The 16,843-nt window shown below is 36.6% G+C and overlaps 1 protein-coding gene across 1 annotated transcript in view; it reads left to right on the top strand.

Moving 5' to 3' along the window:
* The window catches only part of PRIMPOL (primase and DNA directed polymerase), a 17,449-nt gene extending 829 nt beyond the window's left edge, over window positions 1-16,620 (top strand). Inside the window, exons 2-10 of the mRNA XM_072406849.1 lie at window positions 1,538-1,718; window positions 2,772-2,866; window positions 3,436-3,574; window positions 5,024-5,171; window positions 6,272-6,511; window positions 8,245-8,407; window positions 10,263-10,354; window positions 11,927-12,066; window positions 14,317-16,620. Of these exons, the coding sequence (XP_072262950.1) occupies window positions 1,539-1,718; window positions 2,772-2,866; window positions 3,436-3,574; window positions 5,024-5,171; window positions 6,272-6,511; window positions 8,245-8,407; window positions 10,263-10,354; window positions 11,927-12,066; window positions 14,317-14,610 (1,491 nt within the window). The 5' untranslated portion in view covers window position 1,538 and the 3' untranslated portion in view covers window positions 14,611-16,620. The remainder of the gene's footprint in view (window positions 1-1,537; window positions 1,719-2,771; window positions 2,867-3,435; window positions 3,575-5,023; window positions 5,172-6,271; window positions 6,512-8,244; window positions 8,408-10,262; window positions 10,355-11,926; window positions 12,067-14,316) is intronic.
* Window positions 16,621-16,843: the final 223 nt, after the last annotated feature.

Here is a 16,843-nt window from a genome sequence, read left to right on the forward strand (position 1 = left end):
GTGATTAGCTCAAAGTGAGGATTTTATACAGTAACTGACACCACACTGTCTAATAATATGTTGAGACAAACATCTGTCCTAATTGTATATATTAAAATAATGTACCTGTTCCAACTTACATACAAATTTAACTTGGGAACAAACCTACAGTCCCTATCTCATATGTAACCTGGGGACTGTACAAATAGTATTTTTTTTTATTATTAAATATAGTTGTGTAAACTTCCTGAGTGCAAAGCAGCACATTAAAAGGTATGATTGTGGGATTATTCAGTAGTAGTAGTAACCTTGTTATTGTCTAGTTTAAATACAATTTACTACACTGTATGGGCTTTCTTGTTACACTTCAAAGAGAACCCTAGTGAAACTAATATTTATTATTATTAATGTTATTATATACTAATATCTCATAACAAAAGTCCAATGTAAAAAAAAGAATAAAATGATATAAATCCCGGTGTTGTGATAAGGACCTGGTGTAATATCTGCAAGGTCATATGTAATGAGAGGTATTTACCTTTATGTAATGGGAAGGTTTGTCCTTTTGGGGATCACTATTCCATAAAACACCCATGTGCTGTGAAGAGTAATCACTACAAGCAAATTCATCACATTGGACTTTTAAGTTTCAATTTGTTATTATACAGGGTGTCCCAAAAGTCACCACGTCCTTTTTTCTATTTTGTTCCAGGTATCATTCGGGGAGCCTTGAGGCCATTATCATATGACATCATTAAGCAGATCCTAATTCAAGAAACTTGCCATGCATATCGTAAATTGTGTTATGTGTGGGAGCAGTGTGACGGCCATAAAGCTTCTCAGGCTCACGCTGAACTGCATTCAGAGACTGAAAAACTTCTTACCAAGCAGCTTTTTTTTGCAAGGCTGCTCCAATGTCAATTGGCAAGCCATGGTTAAGTGAATGATACGCTTACAAAACCTGCAAAGCCTAAGCTGTCATATGCTGATGGCCCCAAGTCTCTCCGAATGATACATGGAATGAAATAAAAAAAAAAAAGGAAGTGTGCAGTGACTTTTGGGGCACCCTATATTTACAAAACAGTGATCATCTGTCTTCTAAATTAAATCTGCATAAAAGGTACAAAGGGTCCAAATGATTGGATTTTAACTCACCCCAACATAAAAAAGCAAAAAAAAAAAAATGTTGGTGTTTTACAATTTATTCTCACTCTGTGCATCCTAAACTGCATGTTGTGCTTTGCTGTGGTGCCATTCACCTAATGTAGAGCCTAATGTGAATGGGCCCTTAAAAGCGTGTATCCTAAACGATTGCCATTACTGTTTTCACCTTCCATTCTGTATGCCGTTTGGAAATGTAATTGAATATCAACCTCCCTGTAGAACTCTCTGGATTTGAGAGCTGGAACTTTCATTCTGCCCTGATGGTGTAATTTGTATGCTTCCCTTCCTAACATGTTATAGAATGCGATGAATGTGTTCAATGTTATCATTCATCATTGGCTTCCAATTTGCAGCAACCATTGATTAGTAACCATTCTGTTTTTATTTGTGACAGCATGAACAGAAAATGGGTTGAAAAATGTAGGAAGATTGAAGAACTGGCATCTCACTATAGCCGGCATCCACTAAGTTCACCCTATCAACCAAGGCTAGGCAAGCCATGGCAGCCATCTTCAGTCTGGAAACTTTTTCACCGTCAAGCTGCTGCTCTTCAATATGTCAAAACTTGTAAGGAGGTATGTTACTGCTAAAACTATATGTGATTGAATTATAAGGAAAATAAAAGTCTACCTCTCCTGGCAAACTGAAACATTTATAAAAATAAAAGCTAAATAGTAACTTAGTGGCTTACACTAAATTTTATGACCCTGTAGTAGGGGCATGTGCAGGATTTTCAAGCAGTGGAGGTTGTGGGGAATTCTAAATGTACACGCTTTTGGACAAACCAAAATATGGTCCACAAAGTGGCTGTTGCTTTACAATCTAATACAGTGTATGACGTCCTTACTTTTGCTATGATTTAGACAAAATAAAACCTGGGAGAACATTGAATAGATTGTGAGAGTAAAGTAAGTCTCATTGTTGATGACAACCCTCAGCAAATGCCAGGGCCAGCAGTGCTAACCCCCAGAAAGTGTCAGGGCATCAATGTCCCCCATACGGCAGGTAATGATTTTCCTGCAGCATCGTCATCTTGTTCCTGCAGGTGGCCGATTGCCCTCCTGAAATATTTGTGTAAATAGAGACTTGGTCAAAAGTCGCTTTTTGCTTAGCCATATATCCAGTCTCTTTGGAGCAATGCTGGGTCTATTTCATAATTCCTTAAGCCATAGGTTTTAAGGGATTGATACAGGAAAGGCATTCGCTCTGCTATCCGAGTCATGATGGGTGCTCCTCCTTTTTTTTTTTTTTTAATTGTATTTTTATTGAAATTATTAGACAAAAATACAGACAAGAAAAATAATATTAAAATAACAAATGAGTGCAAAATAATAGGTGGGCTTGATTTTTAGGTTAGAATTCAGTAATTTATACAGATTTTTGATTTCAGTTTTAAAATGTAGGATTCCATTCATAATTTTCACTTGGAATTCACACAACTTTTACCCATGATTCAAACCTTTCTTCAGTTAAATCCAAATAGAAAAATCTGTGACTCCTGGGTGAAAACATTTATAAATGAACAATTATTTACCCCTTTAAGGATATTTGTTTTAATCCTTTAAAAACAAGTCTTTTTACAATACCAGAAGCGACAGCCATTCTAAATATGTGTTTATATTTATAAGGATGTCCATGTCTTCGCCTTGGAGACTGTTCTTGATGATGTTGGGAGGCGACTGTATCTTGTGTCCACATACACAGAGTTTTGGTTTTATTACAGGTGAGCATTTACACTTTTAAGGTATTGTTTGGTTGGAAATTTGAGCTGTTTCAGTTGTTTGATAAATAATATTTTATGTGATATTTTTCTAAAACAGCAAATCTGATATTCACTGAAACATTCCATGGCCTAAAATCTTCTGGGCCCATGTATTTAAATGGCAGTAAATGATTTTACCACTTTTTTTTTTACCACTGAATGTTTCAGTGATTGTCCGATTCACTACTTAAAAAAATAAATAAAAAAAAACACTATATGCTTCAGAATTGACATTGTCAAAAAATAAATACATCATATTTTTTATTTATGTACATTGCTCATGTATACTTCACTAATTCCTGTTTGTGTTTTTGTTCACGCAGTTTGGATACAAACAGTTATTTTTGGGGTTTTGTAAGGCAGTTTACTTGGTGCTTTCCCCACCTTTAAAGCTCCATGTTTAAATGCTCATCGTTTACATTTCTATTTATTGTTTGGGAACATTTTGTTTTTTAGCAGCAAAGAGAAAGCATAGGTTTCAGATTGTTTAGAGGTGCTTTTTTACCTTTTCTCTCTTTTGTTTATTTCAGCAAACGATCCAAAACCCTGGCTCACTGTTATGAAGTAATTCCTGCTGATACAGTTTGCAAACTTTACTTTGATTTGGAGTTTTATAAACCAGCAAATCCAGAGGCAGATGGACAAAAAATGGTTACTCTTTTGATTAAGGTAAAGTTGGATTACGAGAAGAAGGATGTATCTATATATGGGAAGCTAAAATAAACCTGCCTTATCTGTCCTATACAAATGTATAGGCTCCCCTCTTGTACTAAAGTTACAGAAGTTAACGTACACTGATTTCACTGCACATGGTGCCCTTCCCAAAGTATGTTTTGAAAGCTGCTGTGAATTATTATCATTAATAAACAGGATTTATATGGCGCCAACATATTACGCAGCACTGTACATTAAATAGGGTTTTCAAATGACAGACGAATACAGACAGTGACACAGGGGTAGAGGACCCTACCCAGAAGAGCTTACAATCTAGGAGGTGGTGGAAGGAACCCACTTGGAGATATGTTGTGGTGGGGAGTAGTGACTGTTTTAAAATACAGAAGATGGGTAGGCAAGTTTGAAAAAATGGGTTTTGAGTGCTCTTTTAAAAGAGCAGAAAGTAGGAGCAAGCTGAATAGGACGAGGAAGACCATTGCAGAGAGTTGGGGCAGCTCTAGAAAAGTCTTGGAGCCGTGCGTGTGATGAGGTTATGAGTGGGGAAGTCCGTTGTAGGTCATCAGAGAAGCGGAGAGAGCAGCTGGGGGAGTATTTTTTTTTTTTACCAGGTCAGAAAGGTAAGTGGGACAAGAACTGTGGAGGGATTTTAAGGCAAAGCACAGGAGCCTGAATTTGATTCTAAGGTGAAATGGAAGCCAATGTAGAGAACTACAAAGAGATGCAGCAAAAAAGGAGTGGTGGGAAGGATGGGTGAGTGTGGCTGCGGCATTTATAATAGATTGTAGAGGAGAAAGTTAGGTTAGTGGAATACCAGAGGGGAGCATGTTACATTAGTCCAGACGAGAGATAAAAGCGTGTCAGGTAAGAGTTGTATTTTCTGTCAGATGTTCATTATCTTCTAGCCATTTCCTCCCTAGCCTCTGTTCATTTATTGGATTTTTATTTTTATTCAGCATCACCCATCAGCATGCATACCTTAGGCAGCCAGCATGAGGCCTACTTGGGAATACAAACTCTAAGAATTACACCAAGAAGTGATTTTGATAATTGCATAACTCCTCCCAAGAGCCAGCCCATTACTTCCTCAGAAGTGGAGAAGAGTACAGAGGTACAGAGCTATGTATACAGTTCTATGCTTACCTCTCCCACCAGCAATGATCTAGCTACATTGCACAGAGACCCAGAGATCACACCACTAGATCTACATGTAATCATTGCATATTGCATGTAATTATAACAGGGATTTAAAAATACAGGTAAAAAAAACAACGGATTAGGACAACCCTAGCTTCTATCAACAAATGTTTGTAGGGGATGAACTTTGTCTTCTTCACATGGACCATGTCAAGTACTATAGAAAAAAAACGTTGATGGTGGCTGGAGTTGTATTTAAAACTTCACCCTCTAATCAAGGATTTTTGCCTTTCTTTTTTTTATTTTTAGTTTTTTATTAGAAAGCTTGAGGAACATTATGGTTTAAAGTGTTCTGCAGACTTTGTTATAAATCTGGACTCCAGCACCGATGAAAAATTTAGTCGTCACCTAATATTTTCATTACCCAATGCAGCTTTTAAGGATAATATTCATGTAGGTAAGTGGCAAGTAAACATTTTGCAAAATGTTATTGCTTTTGTACTACTAATACAAATAAAAAGCATGTGCTAAGAGTATGAAAACTAGTTGTTGTTACTGTTAGATCTAACAAAACTGGAGGCAGCAATGCAAATATTTAAATGTTTTTACATATTTTTGGGACATGGGAAAGAAATGATTAACAAAAAAAAACAATTGTCTGCCAGTAGGGAAAAGAACTTTTAAAACTTTTTAATAAAGGTTTCTGGTAGCTCAACAGGCAGTGTTCTCTACTTGCAGGAACTTTAACGGTATAAAGCATGGGGAAATGTGCAGAGATCTACTGCATATGTTGTGTGTTTTTTTTTTTTTTATTGCCTTGACATGCTTTAACCAGACATTGAAAGTATTAGGTCAATGCAACATAGTGGTTAATATACTATATTTAAAGTGTATCAAAAACCAAGAAAAAGTGAGCAGTAATGGATTAGAATCTGTGTATGTTTTTATTGGTAAATATGTACCATATTAAAGAGATTCACCCTTTTTCTTTGTCCACCCTATTACTGGTATTATCAGAACAGGAATTGTGGGAATTCTGCCAATGGGTACAGTTGTTCTGGTGATAGCGGTCTAAGAGTAGATTTATTTTACTTTAGAGAGGTTTATTTTTTTAACTGCCCTCTTGTGCATATTTTCACTCTCTGATGCTGCAGAATGGGACACACATGGAAGAAGAGACTGAAGTTCCAGCCATTCTCTTCACTATTCAGAATAAAGAAAATATTTTTTAGCTCTAGACACATTACAATACGATAAAATAAGAGGCAAACATATAATAATCTGATCATTTTATAAAGAATTCTTATAGGTAAACTCTATATCTACTCTGAATATTCGCTTATGGAAATCACACTATACGCTTTCCTTTTTTATTGTAGCTATCACATACTGTAAATGTTTTATAAGAAACAGTAGAATATGTTGTCTCCACAGTCTGTCATTGTGATGTGTGGTGTAGAACATGGATTTGACATTTCAAGCAAAAAGCCACACATGAATGTTGATAGAAAAATACCATTAGAAACAGTCTAATTGTTTAGTATTCCTTTACTTTAGGTAATTTTATTAAGACCGTATTGCAACCTCTATTCCCTCAAAGCACTAGTACCCATAAAGACCCTGGAACATCTGTTATAGAAGCTGCAAAAATCCATGACGACACTTCTAAATGTAATATCGCTGAAGCCACCAAGGGAACCTGCAATGGCGGCAAGAATATGCCAGAAGAGTTATGTGAACTTTCTTCCTTTCTTGTAAATGATAAATATGGTGGAAAGCAACCTTTTATAGATCTAGGTGAGTACAATGCAATGTGCCAGATTCTGTACATGAACCGGTACTAAAAATGGGCATACTTCCAAGATGCCAAGGCTAGAAAGGTGTAGTAAGTTAAGACTGACACAGTAGTGATGTCAGAGACTATTTAATGGTTTGTTATAGCAAAAAAGGTGCTGTCTGCAGGACTTAATTTCTAAAAATGATTTATTTAAAGGCTGCACATTCACAGATTACCTGAATTCAGGTCAGAATCAAACTTGATGACATGATCAACAGTGTTTCAAAGGTCCTTCTTTTACCTACAGCAAAAGAATGGTGTTCGCAGTATTAACGGTCAATAAATAAAAAAAATTGATGTGCAAGCAGTTGAAGCTAGTAGGAAAGAGTATATCTTATCAGGATTTGTGTTACTGGGAATATTTTTCCTGAATTATGTCCCAGTTAGCACCATCCCAGAGGCTTCTAATGGCCCTTACCCTTCCAAAGGTGATTTTTGTTTTCTGTCTGGGCTTTTCTTTGAGAGATTTGCCCTCCTTTCCCAGCGGCCCAAACCTCCAGGGCAGGGAATAAGGTGATATCTTGTTGGACAGCAAAACTAGGAGCTCGTAGAGCTTGGATCATGCTGTCTGGCATATGGTAGGTATGGGGAGGATTTTTAACTTCAAGTTTATTTGAGAACGCAAAAAACAAACATAACATACAACTTTGCATCTAGAACAACCAATGTACATTTGTTGAATGTACAGAATCAGCATCTGGAATATGCAGTCCAGTTTCGGGCACCAGTTGACAAAAAGGACATTGTGGAATTGGAGAGAGTGCAGAGAAGGGCAACTAAACTAATAAAAGTAATGGAGGAGCTCAGCTATGAGGAGAGATTAGCTGAACTGAATCCATTTGTTTGATATCTGGAATATGTTTATTTCCCGAGTGGCTTGAACTTGTCAGGAAAAATGGAATCAAAGCCAAAAGAGGCCATCAAACATAAACTGATATAGACACACAACATATGCACTATAAGTATGTCTTTAAGTTAGGAGAGAAAACATAGTAAGTAGAATATGAAGAAGTGAAAGAGTAACAATAAGAGGAAAGGGGAAGGGGGGTTCCAGGTAGGGGAAGGGAGAGGTTTTGTATGATTCAACCTTCATGTGGTAGTGTATGATTAGTAAACCTGTTTTTTGTCTGTTGTCCAAAATGTGCCTTTTTATCACTACTCTGCACTACTTTCCATGTACAAGTTTATAAAATTACAGATGGTAGAGGTAAACTTTGCAGTTCTGAGATTTGTTTCCTGCTTGTCCTATCATACCATAAAGTCTAATGTGCAGCCTTGGGTTTTTTTTTTTTTTTTTTGGGGGGGGGCGGCATTTCTTTTCCCATAATCAAGGTGTAAATTTGTCATAAGTCGTTCTGACATCTTACACTGCATTTAACTGGCAGTATGATACTGTTCATTAGTTCCCCATGTAAAAATTAACACTAAAGATGGCATAAGCCTGGAAATGAGAACGTTTTCTTGTTGTCTTATTCCACACACCTATGGCTGTCCAAAAAAAAGTTTTGTATCTTTAAACAAATATGTGAACAAATTACATAACCTCACATAACACATCACCTTTATCTTCTCTCTCACTCTACACTACGTGAGTTCTATTAGAGCTGAAGTAGGTAGAGAAAAAAAGCATTAAACTTATCTACTTTTTGCTTTCATCACCATTGATTTTTTTTTTTTATTGTTTTATGTATAGGGGTTTACACAAAGAATAGGAACTTTCGAATATACAAATCTTCTAAGCTGGGAAAGAATGCTGTGTTTGAATTGGCTGAGGACAATCAGTTTTCTTGCAAACCTCCAAAGCATTTGTCAGCTGAAGAATACATTTTTCTCTGCTCTTTAATCAGCAATGTGAGGTAAAGTCAAGCATTTGTGTTTCTTTTCTGCTTGGCAGATGTTGCAAGTAGTTTTCGTTTTCATGTATCTAAAATACTTGCTCCCCTCTCCACAGTGGTTCCTCCTGTTGGCTGTGTACCAATACAAGCCACAGGGGTGGGAGTGAAGAATTAAAGCTTTTGGTAGGGGATGCAAATATTTGTCTCCAATGTTTTTGACCTTTTTTGTAAAGACGACTTTTGTTAACACTTGTTACCATCATATTTCGTGATACTCCCACTTCCAGTTTTATGTACAGGGGTGTTCACATCGAATAGGAACATTTGTTTATACAAGTCATGCAAATCTAAGTGCTGCAGCACCAGGGATTGCACAAAGGAAGAAGAATGTAGGTCATTGTCATAGCTATATAAAACACATTTCATTTAAGGATTATACCTAATTAAGGATTATAAAACATTTATTGGTGTTTTTTATCCTGCATTCTTTATTTTCACTTTCATATTACACGTTATCATACAGGGTAATGTTGAGGGCTGTGTCATGACATGCTTAGCTAATGATCTGTGTGGTGTGTCAGCAAGTTTTTCCAGGTTGTTTACTGGAACAACGTGGACGAATACAAGAATTGTCATTTTGTCAGTGCTGGGGCAAATTGTTGTGGTTTAGACGTTATGAGAGAAATATGCTGAAAGTAATTATATTTATAGAGAGGCCTTTTACCAAAAAGTACAGTTTCCGTCACAATCAGAAATCAACAGAATTCATCTGTTCAATGGAAAACATAACTGTATGTGTCCATGTCTTGACAAATTTCAATTACCAAATATCATATTGGAAATCTGTCATGAGAGCTGCTATTGCCAGTCACTCAAGAAAAGTGCTAGGTGCTTGGCTGTCATGCCAATAGTTGGGGTCAGTAACTTGGAATTGGTAAAAAATTAAGCCAATCCCATAAAAAATTGTTAAAAAAACAAATAAATAAATCAGCTGAGTTTTGCAGACACTAGGTTGTGCATTGGTGCTCTTACTACTTTGAATGTTTAGCTTTTATGACTGGAGAACATGTAGTCTCATGGAAGGATATTGGGCTTTGTTGTAGGAGCACTGCTGGCAATGTTCTGCTTTACCACCCAGTTATTGCACCATTACAAAAGTGTTGAGTTCTCTAAAAAAAAAAAATAAAAAAAATGAGCGTGCGTTTTGTGGTTTGGTAGCTCTAATCCACAGCTACAAAAAATACATTAAAATCCAACTCTTTAGTCCTTTGCAACAGAACCTTTTTTTCAGTTTATTATTTTACCTGTTCACCCAAAAATAAATATTTTACTTTAGATGTGTGGTGTAGGTTTCTGACTTTACTGTATAATTAAATTCTACAGCTTAGGGATCCACTCACACGGCAGTAACAATGTCATGCGTGAACATGCATTATGAGCTCCTTTGGGCAGACGATCCAAATGAATGAGCTGCAACATACCCCAAAGCGTTAAACAGCATTTTTTTTTGAAGGTGTATTGAGATGCCATTTACAATGAATGAAACTGCAGAGCACCAAAACATATAATGTGTTACCACAATGAAACTTGATGTGAGTGGGTCCCAAGATGTCTGTAGTACAAGAATGAGCCAATGAGGAGTCTTCCATGCGTCTTGGTTTACATAATTAAAATCTTGACACTATGCAAGAATGTGTTGTACATCATGGAATGTATCTCATCATCTGTGTACAAAGATGAGGGACCTTATAGCTATCCAGGAATGGCAGTGACCCAAGCAGACCATTCAGAGATACGATTAGGGTATAGGGGCTGTGTAACATTATCATCTGTGTTGTAAATATACACCTTTACTAACACTTACTAAATCTTAAAGGTTTACAGATACCTTAAAAATTTTGACCTGTGCCAGCCCGAGTGACAAGAATGGAAGCAGTCGTGTCAGCTCTGGAGGATCCATGATTTCAGGTATTACAAAAAGGGTGTGTTGACTGGCTGCTGTCGGGCTGCCCTTGTACTGCATCACAACAAATCCACACTATTTTTTCTTTTGAACCAATCTACTTTAATGTTATCCAGTATTAAGTATTAAACATTTACTTTTCAAAATAATCTGCTTACAGCCACTCATTCAACATCATAATTTAGAGATTGGTGCATTAAACCAGGTAACATCCTGTTACACCTATTATACTTTCTACCAAAATTCTTTGACAGTCTACCCCAAACTTTCAACCAGTATTCCCTTTGAAACCAACTCTTCCAGTATGGGACTTTCAACTTTGTGACACAATCATTAAATAAATAGAACCTAATCTCCTTGAACACATTACAGCCAATCTTCAAAACCTGATATTATCTGCTTTTAATGAACTGAGTACACCGAGATTCAAATCTGAACCTTTGTTGTCTTTCTTGTTCAGCTAAAGTTTTTTGCCGTTTAGTCATGGAATCTTCTAGCTGTTTAGACTTACACAATCTTTCTACATCAATCAGTCTGCAACAGTTTGGTAACTAATATGTTGGAGAAAGCAATTTTCATATTATACTGAATGAATGTATATGTGAAGCTTTCTTTTTTACAATTATGGTGCAGACATACAATATTTATTCTCTGTAGGTAACTAATTAATTTGTGCACTTGCTGTTACCAATAACTTCAGACAGCGACATCACTGAAGCAGGAAGTTTTAAGTCTTGACTTAAAAATATTCAGAGCAATTGTCAGTAATAAGTAGTATTTTTTGTGTCAACACCTCTGTAGCACAGGGAATTGGCTGGATTGAGTTGGCACCTTATTTAAAAGCACTGGGGCAATTAACCACTATTTTCTTGCACACACAAAAAGTGTAACATGTACTTTTACAATGAAGCTGTTCATACTAGATTATGATTGGGAGTAACATGCACATAAAGCATTTACAGATTTGGTAGTACGGTTTCCTTGCAACCTTATCCACAACACCTTAAACCTATACCTAGGGGTACACAAAATAGGATTAAGTGGTATGTTGTATTCTTTACATTGGCAAATTATCTGTAGGTAAATAAAAAATAAATAAATAACAAGGCCGATGGTAGCGTTGAAGCAAACACCATAGAATATCGCTGCCCCGGTCCCACAACGTGAAGCCCATCAGTAATCCTGGGTATTGTCGCATGGAGGAAAGTGGCATATGCAAAATAATTTGTCTGAGAAAGTCACAATTCTTTATCTATATTAGGCTCCAGTTGGTGCTTAGGTGTGTTTCTGGAGCATCTGGTATGTGTTGGCAGCGTTTGCTGTCAGATACCTTCTGTATGTAAAACATGACTTGAGGATTGTGGTACAGGCATGTTTTCCTGGTAGTAGTTCCTTCTGTTCAATAGTGACTGTTCTGTGTACAGAAAGCATGATCTTGATAAAATGAAGTGTTCTGTGTGGAATATTGGGTGGGTGCTGTTGCATACAATTTTTGCTAATTCATCCTGCTAAGTGTTGTCAACAACACCAAACTTTGGGCCCCATGGTATAACAATATTTGTTCTCTCCTCACATAGGAAGTGACATGAGTGGATATAAGGCATCACCTTATCCTGAAATTGATCAGTTCATATGGTCTGTTGTTACACGGGAAGGCTTCCAAGGAGGTATGTTCCCTGGGATTTGTAGTACTTATATAATTGAAATGCTTTTTTTTATGATCTGAGTTCTGTGTAAAGCAGCAATTGGTGAACTTCTCTTGGAAATGTTTGTTGTTTGGCTTTGTTATTGACAATTCAGAATCACTGACCCAAATCACCTATGTAGATAAGAATTGTCAGACGTCCCTATCTCCATACTTGTTCTTCAACCAGGGTTTTTCAAAGAAAATAAAGCAAGTGAGCCATGCAACTAGAATTTTTAAAAGATGTGAGCAATAGAAGCGTTCATGTTTTTCTTTAAACTGTTTCTTGCATTTCTTTTATTGTTTTATTAATGCTAGTTATGTTGAAACAAAGTATAATGTTTCCACATCTGTCTGCAAGTGGCTTGCTGTCAATACTTCAAAAGGGTTCCTGTGGGGTCTATTTATAAAGCAGTGAATATGACATTCACTGGTGGGGAACCAGCATGAAGGACATGATCGATTCTCCATCAGATTCAATGTTTCATAAATCTATTTCTAGGTGTATTGTATCCAGGTGGTATAAAGATTAATATAAACTTTTCCATACCCATATGCTTGTATTGTTTTTTGTACAACAAACCCTGATCTTTTCCCACTTTAGACTAGTCTGCAGAGACTTGTATGTTTAATAACATATATTTATTAGGGATTCACACAGACTGTTTCCCTGGTTGATCATACAGAATCTCACAATACATGTAATAATATGTAATAACATGGACATATTGTCGTGTTTTGCGTTCTTTTGTTTGCACTTTGTTTTTATTGTAAAATGATACAAGCATTCAACATTTGTGGTGCAGTTCTATTTCCAAAATGTAAATATGGTATACCGTATTTTTCGGACCATAAGACGCACTTTTTTTCCTCCTAAAGTGGGGGGAAAATCAGGGTGCGTCTTATGGTCCGAATGCAGAGGTACAGGGGCATATTTTTTTACTTACCTGTGTCCCCGCCGGTCCTCTGTCTGTTTGTATTAGTCTGTCATTTGCAATCCCTATTTAATGTACAGCGCTGCGTAATATGTTGGCGCTATATAAATCCTGTTTATTAATAATAATAATAATGCATCAATGAATAATATTGCTTATGGTTAAAAAGAGTAATCCCTTAGTTGCATCCTTGCTGTGGTCAACTCCCTGACAATTCATAAATGTACAAATCATATGTTTATAGTGTAATTTCTCCCTTTTTTTTTTGTATTCTTCTAGTTAGAGCAGAATCAGTGTAAAATTATACCACAATTTCAGGGCTGATAACATAAGCTGTACTAAGTTAAGATATTGCCTGAATTAAATGAAGAACAACTACCTGGAAGGAATGTTCCTTACAAGTCCTGGACAACTGCTGATCTACTTCACAAAATGCTGGTTTATGTGCTGTAATTCTAACTATCTAGCTTCTGTAGGTACATCTGAGTTTATGACACAGAACAAGTTTGCAGGCCCCAGGAACGATCAAGTGTGTCACAGGTCCAGGTCACTGACCCAAATAATTGAAGCAACACGGTCAGCAGACATGCCAAGCAACTAGCATTTTATACGGACGTCCACTTCAATATTTGTTTTGATGTCTAGGTGTTTTTAAATTAATATTCTGGCGACTATAAAACTGGCTGATTCTAACTGGTGCAGTGCTCAGTATGACCACCAGAGGGTGACATTCAACTACAAATTGCTAGTAAAATTGTCTTCGTATGTATCCTTTATGGGCAAATTTGTGTGAAAACTTTTTCATCACACTAACTAAAAGTAAATGTTACAGAATGCAATGACATTTTAGATTATTCTACACTTTAGCTTACAACCTGTAACAAGTTTGGGTGCCCCTTTTTTTTTTTCTACAAGACTGTGCACAAATCCAGATGCATAAGGATACCAAACTCGAGTGGCCTGCACAGACACCTGGCCTCTACCCTACCTAATACCTTTGAATGAACTGGAGTGCGAATAGGCATTAGTTAAGCACACAAGGCCACTTTCAGCTAAATTAACTAAATCTCTAAAGACATAGTCCAAAATATTGAAAATATTCCAGAAAAGAGGTGTTATAGAGACAAAGGTAGAGGGGGCAACTCCATAGCAATGCCAATCCTTTTGGAATAGGATACCCAACAAGCTTATGTTAGTTCTAGTCAGGTGTCATTGCTGGATGATCACAAAGTTATTGTTAATACAACTACAATGTACTAGATCTCCCTGTGAATTCATTGGTTCTTCTTCTTTAGTCTATTTTATTTAGTGCAGTCCAGTGTATAAATAAATAATATCATTCTTCCAGGAAGATGAAGATTGGTGTCTTACAATGGATGAAAATGGAAACATAAAGAAGACACAACAGATTGCTGCTCCCACAGAAGAACATTTGTCAGGAGAATCCAAAGATCAGAGTGAGACTTGTGACAAAGACTGGGATGATTGCATCGATGATGCCTGTATACTTGAAGCTGCTGAAGACGTGGAACTGGCAGACATAGCAGATCACAGCCTTGCTGAATGGAATTTGGAACACACTGATATTCCTGATGAATTACTATTAGAAGCCATCAATGATCACACCTCAGTACAACAATAAGCCAATGTTTTAGCAGCATGAAGTTACAACTATTTATATACTGGAGTACAGGCACAGACTGTTGTAAGCAAAAAAACGCAAGAGCTTGCAAATACTGAAACTTTGCATAAATCTGCACTTTTTAATTTATCCTTCATTTGATAAACCCTCTCTTTTATGTTTGTTTTTTATAATGTGTTTTTTACAAGAACAATGTATACAAGGCAAACAGAGCAAGTTAATGTGCAGTTAAGTTGATTTATGTATAATAGGACACTCATCTCCCATTGTGGGTTTTGTTTCTATATTTTAACTTTACTTAGTGTTTGTTATTTAAATCTGAACTTCAGAACAAAACTGTTTTGTAGTATGTTCCTCAATATACTCTTTAAAAAATATAACTTTTTTATTGAGACGTAGTCAGGTACAGAAAATAGCGTAATATTTTTTCACATTAAAAAAAATAAACAATCCAATTATCACAAGCCTTGAGAACAGTACAATGGTGGATAAAAAAACAAATTACTTCCAAACCTGTAACCCATGATATCTCAGTAACATTTTACAACTATAATAGGGTCAAAAAGAGGGAGTGAAACAGGATGGACGAACATGAGAAGAAGAAAAGGGGACGGTTAGGGGAGGGGTAGCACAGGTACTGCAGCATTGTCCAACAAACCATCTCTTGACACATACAGCGATGAGTTAAGGGTCAACTAAAACTTGTTCCGCTTGGATCTACAAATCTTGTGAAGACGGTAGCGAAGGCAGTGGTGGTGCTAAACTGGATCCAATAGAAACAGGTACTATTAAACTTCTCGTATATCCCAGAAACCGTAGACATCATGTCTTCCATATGATATGTCTTTAACCCTATTAAGCCGGTGAACAACAGATGGTGGTGTTTCACTTTTCCAATTAGAGGGAATGCATGCTTTAGCAGCATTTATTAAATATCTCAGCAAAGATGTTTTATAGCTTTTTTTGGACATGTCAGTGCTATAAAACAATACCGTCTCAAGTTTACCACGTATGTCAATGGAAGTGAGGTCTTGGGTAAGTTTTCTCAATATACTCTTTAGATCTTGATCCACCTTGTAAGAATTGCTGTTCTGTTACTAGCTTGTGCATACAGCAAACAAGAAAAGCTGCAGTACACCCAAGACCAGTCACCCTGCACAAAGACAGACACCTACAGTGTCAAGTCTTTATTTCAGAAACTTTAGCATTGGGGCAACCACAGGAGATGGTTAATGCTGGATCATTTCCCCAAGCAGGGTACTACAACGCTTTATAACAGGTGATATAGGTGCACTGGAATTATTATACACAACTGGGTGTAATGAAGTGTCTTTGCTTTTTTTCTTTTTAGTTATTGAATATTACCCAGTATTACCCAGTTTTCTCAGCTCTTTTCACAAGAGCTACAGTCAAGCAGATATTGTAGTCCATGACTCTGATTTAGATTATTTATGGTCAAGTTTCACTTGTGGCTGAGCTGATGAGGGTGCACTCACTGCCCTGGTGGGTCGCTGGGGACCTGGTTTCAGAAGATAGATGACCTTTGTTTTATAGAAGAGTTATCACACAATCTCTGTGATACCCCCACAATATTCTCTGATATCTGGTCAAGTTGCCTGGTGTTTAAAGATAGAAAGCAATACAGTGAGCAATGCTATCAGACAGGTTTTTAGTCGGATCAGACATTGCTTAGTTCCAATAATCCTCCTATTCCTTTCATGGTAACTTTTATTGCTACATATAGTTTTCATTTTATTCTGTTAGACTTTTTTACACTATGGCCTTACATACTACTTACGGTACTTCCCCACTGCACTCTGTTTTGTTTGTCTGTTCTTCAGTGGTGTTATGGTTCTTATGACACCCCCCAATTCTTTTTCTTTCCTCCTTTTTTCTTTTCTATCAATTAAAGAGAAGAACATTGTATGACTATGGGAGATCAATAGCTAGTGAAAATTGCTAACAGTATGCTGATAAACATATTATTAAACTCCTAAATTTGCCCATAAAGCTTTCAGTTTTAATGTACATTGTTAAAAAGTTCTCATATCCAATATTTTGGTGCAGTAAGGCTTAGAGCCTTTTTTTCTGAATGTGACTGACCCTGATAAAAAAAAACAGATTTTTCATATGCTTTTTAATAAATCAGACAGAATACCACACATTAACAAAGCAATTCAAACACCAACAATGGCAACCAACAAGTGCTGAAATTAACACATTGCTTGTGGTA

The sequence above is a fragment of the Pyxicephalus adspersus genome, chromosome 3 (genome assembly GCF_032062135.1).
Source record: "Pyxicephalus adspersus chromosome 3, UCB_Pads_2.0, whole genome shotgun sequence".
Taxonomy (NCBI): Eukaryota; Metazoa; Chordata; class Amphibia; order Anura; family Pyxicephalidae; genus Pyxicephalus; species Pyxicephalus adspersus.